Source organism: Bicyclus anynana, chromosome 16 (genome assembly GCF_947172395.1).
Source record: "Bicyclus anynana chromosome 16, ilBicAnyn1.1, whole genome shotgun sequence".
Taxonomy (NCBI): Eukaryota; Metazoa; Arthropoda; class Insecta; order Lepidoptera; family Nymphalidae; genus Bicyclus; species Bicyclus anynana.
In genome coordinates, this window is record NC_069098.1 from 8618782 (window position 1) to 8630833 (window position 12052).

The following is a 12052-nucleotide window of genomic DNA, read 5'->3' on the forward strand; positions in this document are numbered from 1 at the left end:
GTTATTGCCGGATAATGCTTTTTTTGAAGTATTTGTAATTTTTTGTCAATTTGATGTGACGTCTTCATATTCTTAGCTATCTGTGGTCTCTAAAAAAAACATTGTTGATTTAGCATTTTGTTTTTGGTATTTTATTTTGACTTTTGATACATTTCGTAGGTAATTCTTGTTTTTGAAAAATCATAGTTATTTAAAAATGACCGAAAATACAGAAAAGCCTGAAAGCTCTTGTGACGCTCGACGAAGGATCTTAAATATAGCAGTTTCAACAGTACTCCTAGAGACTGGCTTCGAATCTTCAGATAGGATTGCTTTAGAAACTTTAACAGAAGTTATCCAGTGCTGTAAGTAATACCTTCTAAATTAATTTATTCAGAGGTTTGTTTATGAATTTTGAAGTACCCAGCTCAGCGCTTCATCTAAATGAGAAATTTTCAGTTTTTACAGAAGTCGGAAATTCAGCAAAAAGTTATTGTGAGCTCACTGGAAGGACAGAACCTGTGCTTGGTGATGTTATGATGGCTCTCATTAACATGGGTATGAATTTATGTTTTTTCTTGTCCCAAATTTTCTTTCAAAACCACTCATAAATTTTTTTTTATTTGTAATACATTGTGTTCTCACACAGTGACACAGGCTTAATATCCGTAATTTCCAGGCAACAATAATTCAATAATCGTAATTGTTAAAATTTTACTAAGTTTCACCGACATAGATTTATAATTTGTAGTTGTTGTTGTTATATTTTTCTATCAATTTAAGATTTTTAATACCTAATCCTCTGAATTCCTTACTCTATGGCTCTATTTTTCATTTCAATTTTCATTCAACTTAATAAATATATTTAATTTTGCTTCCAGGTATAAGTGTACAAGGTATTGAGCAATATGCAGCCAGACCAAAAAGGCATGTGATACAACCTCCCCAGCAGGCATCAGTGCCGCGCACACCGGCTATGCTATCAGCAGGGTCTAAAGCAAAGCCTCCTCCGCATATACCATTCCATTTACCACCTCTACCAGACCCACATGCTTATATTCGTACACCTGTAAGTTCCATGTTTATATAATTTCAAACGAAAACCACTGGCATGCACTTCATAGATGCATAATTTTTTTTTATCATATTGATTAAATATGACCAATATTCTCACTCCCCTCCAACTAGTCGGGAAATACTGTATTAGGAGTTAGGAGTGGGTTATAACAATAAACCAACAGGGCGGGTATTGAACCATCACCCCTCGGTGATGAGCTATTGAGACTCTGAATTCACTCCATATGCTGAGGGTTAGGTACAATCAGTATAGGAGGAGTATTTTTCCATTATACACAATTTGTACATACAGGGTAGGATAACCTAGAGTAGGCAACCCTAGTTAAGAATTCTGTGCATGCCACAGACTACAACAAAATATAAAACAAAAATCTGTTTGCATGGCATACTTTAAATGGCAATTGAATTGCATTTATGGGCTTCTCTTAATAAATCACTGAAAATGCACTGCTATATAGTGATCAAGCCTTGACCTGTCAGTGAATCAAACAAAACTTTAGTATAATAGTGAGACAAATAGATATCTAAGACATTTGTTCATTTTATGGCTTCACCATGTAGATGCCAGGTCCATAGTGTGGAAGAGAGAAAATCTAGTAGAGCCCTGAAATTGTAAACTTGGTTTTGGTGTTTCTATATGACATGTCAACCAACACTTACCTTCTCTGCTTGATGTGTTGATCTCCCACCCATGAAAAATTTGGTAGGATACTATAGCAGCTTTGTACTATATACTTAAATTCTTAAGATGTAACAACTTGTCAAGCAGCCAAAATAATATTTTATGCTAATTTCTAGACCCATAAACAACCAGTGACAGAATATGAAGCTATAAGAGAGAAAGCTGCCAGCCAAAAGAAAGACATAGAGAGGGCATTAACAAAGTTCCTTGCAAAGACAAGTGAAACACACAACCTTTTTAACACAGATGATAATCAAGTCTATCCATGTAAGTTTTCAGCTATTAATATAACGAGGAAGGATTTGAGTGATTGTTTGCATTGAATACTCTGAAACAAGTGAACCAATTTGAAAAGTTCTTTCACTGTTGGGAAGCTACACAATATCCGGGTGCTATAGGCTGTATTCTATCCCTGTATTCCTACGGGAACAGGAACTACTAACCCTGTGGTTTGACCTACATGTTCACATGGGAATATGGCTATAAAATATAACCTTTGTAACACACTGGTAATGTAAGCTTTCGAATGGTAAAAAGATTTTTAAATTGGTTTTTTGGTTTAGGTGTGAAAGTGTAACAAATACAAATATGAATATTAGTTAGGATAACTTGCTTGGTTAATTATTTTTTTTAATATTTAAAAAAAGTTAAGGATACATGAATAAATGATATGAATACTTCTTCAGTACTATGAATTATAATTAGATGAGAGTTAGCAGCCACATCATAATTATACAATCTTGTACACAAGTTTTTTTTGTATATTTTTGCAAAAGTTTTAATGTTTTCAGTGATAGCATGCAAGCCTACTTTTCCGCCATACTTGTCCTGTTTACTACCTACAGACCAAGTATTCGATTTTGACGAGCTTGAGTATCACTTTCAAGTGGCTAATAGAACTGAAGATCTACCAGCTGATAAGAAAGGTATAATTTTTAATACTGTAAATACATTAAAACTCACAACTCACATGGTCAAAGGTCCATCAGAAAACTCTTTTTATTCAGGAAACTACAACTATATAAATATAACAAAAAGCCTGGCTAGCATTTAATAAATTTATTCATTACAAGTTAGCCCTTGACTACAATCTCAACTAGTGATTATGCAATCTAAGATGGTAGCGGGGTAACTTGTTAGGAGGAGAATGAAATCCACTCCCCTTTTGGTTTCTACACGACATCGTACCGGAACGCTAAATCGCTTGGTGGTACGTCTTTGCCAGTAGGGTAGTAACTAGCCACGGCCGAAGCCTCCTACCAGCCAAACTTGGACCAAATTAAGAAAACCTCATTTGGCCCAGCCGGGAATCGAACCCAGGACCTCCGTCTTGTAAATCCACCACACCACTGAGGCCGTCAAAATTAAATTAATTGGAAAAATTCATGCTTTTCAGATCAGTCAGATAACGAAGGTGACAATGGAGGAGACAATGAAAATAGCTCACAACCTGAAATTATAGACATTCCAATGTCAAGTCCTGAAAGACTGAAAAGTGGAGGATAACAAAACATAATACTTTTTTGTTGGCAATATTTGATTTCTTAATAAATATATATATTTCTATTTTTGAACAGGAGTATTTTATTAAAGATTTTTTAAAATAAATAAATCCTTGTTTGTTTGTTTACATTGAATAGGCTGAAACTACTGAACCAATTTTGAAAAATTCTATCACTGTATTGGGAAGCTACTCTATCCCCAAGGCTATCCCAGTAGACACGGAGTCTGCTAATAAAAAATAAATATGCTTTATATTGATACCTTAATTTTAGAACTTTTATAAAAATGAAGTTTATTTAAAGCCTACAAGGACTATTCAAGATATCCTAGCCCTATAAAATATTACAGTATTTTAGAACCTCTTCAGATCATGAGATCTTGACTGATTTGAGCTAAACATTCTGAAGTTGGTGGTGTTACACCTCCATACTTTGGGGATCATGTTAAGCCATCAATGAAGCCTGGTTCTGTAGTGGGCCAGTGTGTTGATGTTGATACTATTGTAGATTAGTACATTAGTAGGCTGGTATGATGTAAAAAAACTGTGTTGATGCTTCTATTTATAGGGTTGGGAAGGGCCTTGCTTCAAAATTTATCTTAGTCTGTGCTTCCCCCTTTTTTATACCTTGTTTTTGAATATTAATGTGGATTGTGATGTATATTTGATTTTCCCAAAAATTACTAATCCTGGTTTGGATGCATGTGTCAGAGGATTTAATATGTACATAATTTAAAAACAATTAATTTTTCAATAGTTAATAATTTATTCATTTTGCTATTATCCGCGAAAAGCAGACAAACCCATGTGACAACGTCACCCAAATTGTCTTTGCAATTATACATTGTTTTTTCATGGATGATTGCACAGCTTTTCGCAGATGATAGCAACATAGTTAGATTATTTTTTATTCATGATGAACTTCCGCAAAGTAATGCCTGCTTCTATCCAATAATTATTTTTTCTAGTATTACTAATTGGATTAATGCAAAACAAATGGTGTTTGGGCATACAATATACTTTATTATACTTAAAAAAAATCACTTCAAAGCAGCAGAGTTGATAACAGGCAGAGCTTTAATACCATCTCTGTTTACCACTGTCACTTGAAAGTTTGGCAAACTGACAAACAGACGTTTGTGCACTTCCTGTACACATTTCTTCAAGATTTCATAAGCCTCCTCTTCTGTGGCATCTGTTAATCACAAGAATAGTTTTTGTTGTATCACTTACACAAGTATCAAAAAGAGTTAAAAAATTAAATACTGTTTTGTTTTCTATAGTACTTATTGATAAAATAAAAGTAGATGAAAAAAATTATCATTTTGACATATCAATACCAAAAGTATTTGTTTTTTCTACATAATCTTCTATTTCAGAATAATTCATCAATACCAAAGTTTAATGTGAATAAATGTTTAAAAAGAAATATATAAAATAGCTACTGCTTGCAGCACATTTAAGAAAGACTTACTTTCTTAAATGTATATTTAAATGCTTTTTGATGAAGAACCCTTGATAATGATGCAGCAGATTTTCATGATTTGTTATATTAAATGGTTGATGCATGTATAGTAATTTTTGAAATCATAAAAGCAGTAGAGAATCATCATGAAGTTGTTAAGATTGTATTTGGATTAACCTTTCTTATAGTAGCGGTCCATAATGCTCATACTAAGGATGCCACCAAAGCCGTGAACTGCGAAGGGCACCTTGACACTGGATGCTAAGTAGTCCATGAAGTAAAGCTCTGGTCCATTTTCTTTGTCATAACCAGCCATCAGCAGGTTTACAAAATAGGGAGTCTGGAAAATTAAAACAGATTGATTCTTAGGCTTAGGTTTTATTGTTTATAACAAAGTTTATTATAAAAATTATTTGGTCTCTGGTAGTTATTTATTATGCTTATTGCTGAGTAATATATTACCACCAGTTATATTTTTTTTTAATATTCATCAGTATTCTCAGAAGTGCAGTGTAGTCTAATTTATACTTACACTGCTTCTTAGATATTCTGCAAGATTCCTTCTAGTAAAATTGGCAGCAGCGGTAGGTCCAAGTTCATAACCGTTACGCATTTTATAAAGTTGGATATTTTTTGCAATATATTCTGCAAATTGAGTTGTGTCACCAGAGTCTCCAATGACGCCCATCACCAACTTATCTGATATTTTGTAGATCTTATCCTCATCTGAAATATATTTGTTTATTAACTTTATCTTATTATAACACTTTCATCATCATCAATCATTATTATCAGCACATAGATATCCACCACTGGACATAGGACTCCTGTAAGGACTTTAAAACACCAGAGTCTCGAAATGCAGAAAATTGTGTCCAATGCAAACTTTATATCTCAGATTATAGCTGCAGGTGTTACACACACAGGTCATAGATAAAGTTCACTAAAATCAAAACACATAAAGTAACTTCAGGTGATCATCGCCCACGCGCCTCTATGCTCCTGCTGATACCTAAAACATTTTATTGCACATCTGTTGACGTTCAGAAACATTATAAAGTTTGCATTGTACTTATTTCATGTTTTTATATATGCCAGATGAAGACTTTTTGCACTACTTCAAACTCAAAGCCAAGATTTTTTATAATTTATTTGTATCATGCCTCATTATGGTTATGGGCTAGATTCAAACAGAAGATTTTCAATGAATTGGAGGGGATATTAGTCATTTACATTATTATTATAAAGAGCATATATGTGATAGTTTGTTTGTTTGAATTGATTTTGAGCCATCCAATGAGCCATACAATAGGCTCTGGATTCTGAATCAATATGAAAAATCCTTTCACAATTAGAGTCCTACATTATCTCTGAATAATATAGGCTACATTTTATCACCCAATTTTTTCGGGAACGGGAATTATGCGGATGAAACCGTGTGGCATCTACTAGTGATAAATAAACTTGGATAATTATAAAACTTTTTAAAACAAGTTACTCCTCGTCTATAACTTAACTTGATGATGGTTGATTAGTTGACTATGCAGCACTAACTTATTAAACCTATGGTTTAATTAGCTCATGCCCTGGCTGGTTTCTACCCGTTAGGCACCGGAACGCTAAATCGATATTTTTATTTTGTTAACAACAAAAGTCAATATGCATAGACGATTGAAATGAGCTGTAGTCTTCACACGATTATGATTAGGGGCAGATTTTAAAAAATATACATACTATTAACTTTTAAACAATTACATAGGTACTTACCGTCTTTCATCACCATAATACTGTGGCTGTTGGTTTGATCCGCTGCTATCATAACAAAGTCATCGCACTGTATTCCTAGCAGACATTGCAGATTAATATTCGACATATTTAGGATTACCGTAAAATAACGGTGTGATAAAATTAAGAAATCAGCAATAGAAGTTTTGCGGCAAGCTAACAATGACAAACAATTATTTTTTAACCTCAAATTCAAAACTTGTCAAATCACTGAATATGACAGTTGACGTTGACAATGTCCAGTAACAGTAAATAGTTTAGTTCAACAAACTCAGGCATTTTTAAGGAGCTGACGACGAAACCGCTTACAACAATGAAACATCGATTCTAAAACCGTTTTTAACGTTAGATAGCGAGTGAGTGATTTGACAGAGGGGTAATGTCTAGCGAGGCAGGTCCTCAAGTAATTGGTCTGAGCAAATCGTACCGACCACCATATTGACTTACTAAGCCTAACTTTGACTTTATTTTAAATCTTTTTGTGGTTTTGCCACTCTGGATCAAAAACATCTATTTAATCTAAAATTAATCTGTTAATTAATCTAATTTATTAATTAATCTAAGATGTTAGGAGTAGGAATACAATCCACACCTCTTTCGGTTTCTACACGGCAGCGTACCGGAACGCTAAATCGCTTGGCGGTACGCCTTTGCCGGTAGGGTGGAAACTAGCCACGGCCGAAGCCTCCCACCAGCCAGACCTGGGTCCTGGACCAATTAAGAAAACCTCAATCGGCCCAGCCGGGGATCGAACCCAGGATCTCCGTCTTGTAAATCCACCGCACATACCACTGCGCCACAGAGGCCGTCAAAATGGCTTAAACGTCTAGACACCAAAACCATAAAATCAGATAGGTAATTAAAAATAAATAATTGTGAAAAAGACAATGACCATACAGTAGACAGCGACACCTTGACGCCGGATCCGGAAAATATCAAATATCAAAAAACATAACAAATGGAAATGTCATTGTCATGTCATCGTCATCTTATCTTATCTGTCATTCAAATTCGATTTATTCCTAATCAATTTTGTTTTCATTATTTTGAGAAAAATTTTAGAATAATGTTATAATAATGATTAAATAAAGCTAAATGTATATACTAAATTGTGAACTGAAACTAAAAAAACAATGCAAAAATCTGCTTAGCCTGATTTGGTTAAAACTTCTCCACAATGTTTAAAAAAATCGCTGTAGGTATTTCGGGTGGTGTCGATAGTGCTGTTGCTGCACTGTTGTTGAAAAGAGCAAGTAAGTTGCAACGCTTTGGGACAATTTCGAGAGGTTGCCACATTCTCATTGCCACTCAATAACTCAATAACAAATGATAAATAAAACATTAAAACCTTCGCTTTGTTACTCAGTGCAACTCAGGATATAATGTTGTGAAAACAATTTTCTTAAAAAACACCAAAGTTGGACATTTCAAAATCTGTCTGGTCTATAGATACTAATATGATTACTACTAGATATCTTTATGGCAAACCCCACACCCACCAACCAGGAAGAAATGTACAGCTGGGCTGCCGCTTTTTAAATCTTTGATATATTTTCTGTACTGTAATAATTATGTACTTTATATACATATAAACCTTCCTCTTGAATCACTATTTATTCCTCAAAATTACATTAAAATCTGTTGGATAGTTTAAAAGTTTTAAGCAACTTCATAACACAGTGGAGATTTCATTTTATACTATGGTAAGATGAAAGATCATCTTGTTTTGTTAAAAAATTACTGATGAAGGATCATAATTTCAGATTACCAAGTACAAGGTGTGTTTATGAGAAATTGGGACGGCAACTATGAAGCTGGGTTTTGTACAGATGACAAAGATTTTGAAGATGCCACATTTGTTTGTCGTAAGCTTGATATTCCTTTACATAGGGTTCACTTCATTAAGGAATATTGGAATGAAGTTTTTTCTGTGGTACTGAGGGAGTATGAAACAGGATTGACGCCAAACCCTGACATATTGTGCAATAGATATATAAAATTTGATAGCTTTTTTGAACATTGCAGGAACAATTTAGCAGTTGATGCTATTGCAACTGGTCACTATGCAAACACATCTTTTGGACCATTTTTAGAGAATTACAATGACAATGAAGGTAATTTTTGTTGATAGTATGTGTTAGTTAAATCTATTGTTGTTACTCCTACAGTCAGGTTTTTATATCATTCATTTTGATCAATGATTTTTGAAATGGGTTCTAGAGCAATTAAATACTAAAAAACATACAAATCACTTCCAACAACATGTTTGTAGTTCATCTGCTACTGGTTAGCTGGTTTTGTGGTTATTAGGAAGAACCACAAAAATGCTCTGCTGTTCTTTATTAGCAATATTAATTACCAATTACAAATCATTTTCATTATTTTTTTATAATTTCTATATAATATATAATACAAAGAAGCTCATTACTTCTTGGAGGCTGTAACATTATGTACATTAAAATTTCAGATGTTAGGCTGCTCCAACCTTTAGACAAACACAAGGACCAAACATTTTTTTTATCACAAGTTAAACAATTTTCTTTGAGAAAATGTATGTTTCCTATAGCAAATTTATTGAAAAGTGAAGTTAGAGACATAGCCAGGAAAGAAGGTCTCTTACAAGTTGCTAATAAGAGAGACAGTACAGGAATTTGTTTTATTGGCAAAAGGAGATTTCAAGACTTTATAGAAGATGTAAGTTATGATAGAATCTATTTTAGATCTATTTATTTAGATTCAGACTATCAGTATCATACATCTTCTTTAAATATTAACTTCATTCTTGTATTTACATAACTTAATATGGTATATGCTAGATAGGATGAAGTTTATTTTTGACAAGTTCTTTATTTATAAGCCTCTACCACACACTAACATTTTATGCAATTTTCATGGTTTTAAGCTTCAGTAGTGCTCTTCAGTAGCAGAACTTTGTGCTATGTGTTGATTTGTCTATCTAACAGTTATCTCTTTACTTATTTTGACTAGCACACCTCTTACTATCTAAAATTGCCTAGTTTTATGCTGTATATTTTTTTCTTTTTTCTTGAATCAACTCTGTCAGCAAACAAAACGAAAAAAAAATTAAATAGTTCAAGCGTTATTGAGTTTTAGTGACACTAACGCTATATTATATATATTGAGCTATTTATTTATTGTAACTCTAAATTGAGATTAAAAGCTATCCTATCTTTCAAGTTGGATCAAACCGCACATAGTGTGCAAAAGATTGGTTGAGCAGTTTAGGAAAGGTGGTAGAATCTTTACAAACTTACATATCAAAAGTGCTTGTAAACTGAGCCTACTTGAAATAAATGAATAATTTTGATTTTAAATTTTAGTAATCATTCAAGGACAAACAACATGACACGTGATTTTTATATAATAGATTAGTTTATTATTAATGAGCATACAAATCGTATGTTATTAATAAAATCACGAATATAAATGACTTTTAGAAAAGTCACAGACTGAGTTTCTGATGTACTTAATTTTTATAACATTATTTTAATTTTTGCTTTTTACAGTTTATTCAAACTAGAAAAGGATTTTTCATTGATATAGATACAGGCCATACAGTTGGAGAACACAGTGGCATACACAAATGGACAGTTGGTCAAAGATGTTGTCTAAGCAGTTGGAAAGATGCATATTTTGTATTTAAGAAAGATTTAAATACTAATAATATATATGTGGTAAGTTTTTTAATAAGGCTTACAGTTTTAATAGTTTAAAGTAGTAATATAATGCTGACAATGTTAACAAATTGATAGAAAATGAGGTATGCACAGTCACCACATAGCTGGCGGGATCAGTAACCGTAAGGAATTTAGGAAGTATATGTAAACAAAACTCACCCACCAATGAATGTAAATAATATATATATATATATATATATATATATATATATAATGTTTTATTTATATCACTCACATAGAAGTAATCATTCATATCTAACCAATAACAAGCTATCACACTTACTACAATATTGTATATAAATTAAGATGTTAAGTAAAGCAATTTTGTAGAAGTAACATGATATCTGCGATCATTACTTTCGTAACTACAGGGATTTAAAGGGTCAGATTCGCGGCGTCGCCGCGGATCTCTGAAAAACGCCCCATACAAAATGGTACGAATTGATGACGTCATAGGTACATAATGATCGTTAGATTTGTATGGGCGTTCAAACAAAATTACTAATACCTTTGTTATTTGTGCGTTTATGCTTATAGTTAAAGTATTAAAAAATGTCACATTTAATGCAAGGAAGCTAAATCTGTATCAACTTTCATCTAACTATGATCAAAGATTTTTAATTGATTTTGACATTTTATAATCTTATTTTTTTGCAAATATCCAGACAATCTTTGCTTTTTATGTATAATTTTTTTTTTTTTTTTTTTATTCTTTACAAGTTAGCCCTTGACTACAATCTCACCTGATGGTAAGTGATGATGCAGTCTGAGATGGAAGCGGGCTAACTTCTTAGGAGGAGGATGAAAATCCACACCCCTTTCGGTTTCTACACAGCATCGTACCGGAACGCTAAATCGCTTGGCGGTACGTCTTTGCCGGTAGGGTGGTAACTAGCCACGGCCGAAGCCTCCCACCAGCCAGACCTGGACAAATTAAGAAAATCTCAATCTGCCCAGCCGGGGATCGAACCCAGGACCTCCGTCTTGTAAATCCACCGCGCATACCACTGCGCCACGGAGGCCGTCAAATTAGTTAACATTAACCTTATTTACCCGAATGTATCATAAAAATCAATATATTCAAACCTAGTCATTTGGGGATATGTTACGTCCCCATTGCTGATTCTCGACCTGTCCAAACAAATTCAAAGGGATAGATATTAAATGTTTTATAATTTTCAGGTACCAGGCACAAGTCATCCAGCTTTATGGAGTAACTTTTGCACAACTGAAAATCCTCACTGGATATATAAAGAACCTTATGAATTAATAAACAATGGAGTGTTACATTGTTCTTTTAGATTCCAACACACAAAACCTTTAGTTCAATGTCGAGTTTTAAAGAATTATGAGGGTTTAACAATTCTTCTTCAAAATAATTTGAGAGCAGTCACAGAAGGCCAGTTTGGAGTGCTTTATAACAATAGTGAATGCCTTGGTAGTGCAAAAATAAAGAATGTATGTCATAATTTAATATATTAAATTGTTACAAAATCTGTTGACTGAGAAAATAAATAAAAATCTGCAAGAATTGTATCTTAATTATTTTTTCATGTTTACAATATTAACCTTACATTCACGGAATTCTGTGTTTGATTATGAACTTAAATTAACCAATAGTAAGTTAATAAGTAAAGAACTTATGTACTTGTAAAAAAATGTAATACTAGGGGACTTGGTCAAGCTTCGCTTTAACCTAAGCTAGCGAGATAGCCACCCACCATCCAGATGCCCATCTAGCAGATACCCTACGCCTACCTCCGTACCGTCTCCTTAGACAACTATTGACCTAGAAAAGTGATTTAATTCACTTTGATGATAAGACATGTAGGTACATGTCTTCATTTCAGTGACACATCTGTCAC

The 12052-nt window shown here is 33.3% G+C and overlaps 3 protein-coding genes across 3 annotated transcripts; 2 read left to right on the forward strand and 1 right to left on the reverse strand.

Annotated features, from left to right (window-relative positions):
* Window positions 1-86: 86 nt before the first annotated feature.
* LOC112044024 (transcription initiation factor TFIID subunit 8) lies at window positions 87-3312 on the forward strand. Its single transcript, XM_024079740.2, has 6 exons — window positions 87-344; window positions 439-537; window positions 861-1048; window positions 1855-2005; window positions 2530-2664; window positions 3135-3312. The coding sequence occupies exons 1-6, from the start codon at window positions 197-199 to the stop codon at window positions 3242-3244; spliced, it is 831 nt and encodes a 276-aa protein (XP_023935508.1). The 5' UTR covers window positions 87-196; the 3' UTR covers window positions 3245-3312.
* A 936-nt stretch (window positions 3313-4248) lies between these two features.
* Window positions 4249-6683, reverse strand: LOC112044035 (proteasome subunit beta type-2). The gene is made up of 4 exons (XM_024079757.2): window positions 6472-6683; window positions 5237-5430; window positions 4882-5044; window positions 4249-4434 (listed from the first exon to the last, which is right to left on the reverse strand). The coding sequence occupies exons 1-4, from the start codon at window positions 6575-6577 to the stop codon at window positions 4280-4282; spliced, it is 618 nt and encodes a 205-aa protein (XP_023935525.1). The 5' UTR covers window positions 6578-6683; the 3' UTR covers window positions 4249-4279.
* An 805-nt stretch (window positions 6684-7488) lies between these two features.
* Window positions 7489-11729, forward strand: LOC112044034 (mitochondrial tRNA-specific 2-thiouridylase 1). Its single transcript, XM_024079754.2, has 5 exons — window positions 7489-7742; window positions 8253-8603; window positions 8957-9183; window positions 10017-10184; window positions 11370-11729. The coding sequence occupies exons 1-5, from the start codon at window positions 7667-7669 to the stop codon at window positions 11667-11669; spliced, it is 1122 nt and encodes a 373-aa protein (XP_023935522.1). The 5' UTR covers window positions 7489-7666; the 3' UTR covers window positions 11670-11729.
* The last annotated feature ends 323 nt before the right edge of the window (window positions 11730-12052 follow it).

What these genes read in the sequence shown, in the direction of transcription:
- LOC112044024 (XM_024079740.2), top strand. Translation starts at nt 197, where the DNA reads ATGACCGAAAATACAGAAAAGCCTGAAAGCTCTTGTGACGCTCGACGA. An exon ending in GATGGCTCTCATTAACATGG is followed by an intron (nt 538 to 860) that starts GTATGAATTTAT and finishes TTTTGCTTCCAG; the next exon opens with GTATAAGTGTACAAGGTATT. An exon ending in ATGCTTATATTCGTACACCT is followed by an intron (nt 1,049 to 1,854) that starts GTAAGTTCCATG and finishes GCTAATTTCTAG; the next exon opens with ACCCATAAACAACCAGTGAC.
- LOC112044035 (XM_024079757.2), bottom strand. Translation starts at nt 6,577, where the DNA reads ATGTCGAATATTAATCTGCAATGTCTGCTAGGAATACAGTGCGATGAC. An exon ending in CAGAATATCTAAGAAGCAGT is followed by an intron (nt 5,045 to 5,236) that starts GTAAGTATAAAT and finishes TTAATTTTCCAG; the next exon opens with ACTCCCTATTTTGTAAACCT. An exon ending in GGACCGCTACTATAAGAAAG is followed by an intron (nt 4,435 to 4,881) that starts GTTAATCCAAAT and finishes TGTGATTAACAG; the next exon opens with ATGCCACAGAAGAGGAGGCT.
- LOC112044034 (XM_024079754.2), top strand. Translation starts at nt 7,667, where the DNA reads ATGTTTAAAAAAATCGCTGTAGGTATTTCGGGTGGTGTCGATAGTGCT. An exon ending in ACTGTTGTTGAAAAGAGCAA is followed by an intron (nt 7,743 to 8,252) that starts GTAAGTTGCAAC and finishes TCATAATTTCAG; the next exon opens with ATTACCAAGTACAAGGTGTG. An exon ending in GAATTACAATGACAATGAAG is followed by an intron (nt 8,604 to 8,956) that starts GTAATTTTTGTT and finishes TTAAAATTTCAG; the next exon opens with ATGTTAGGCTGCTCCAACCT.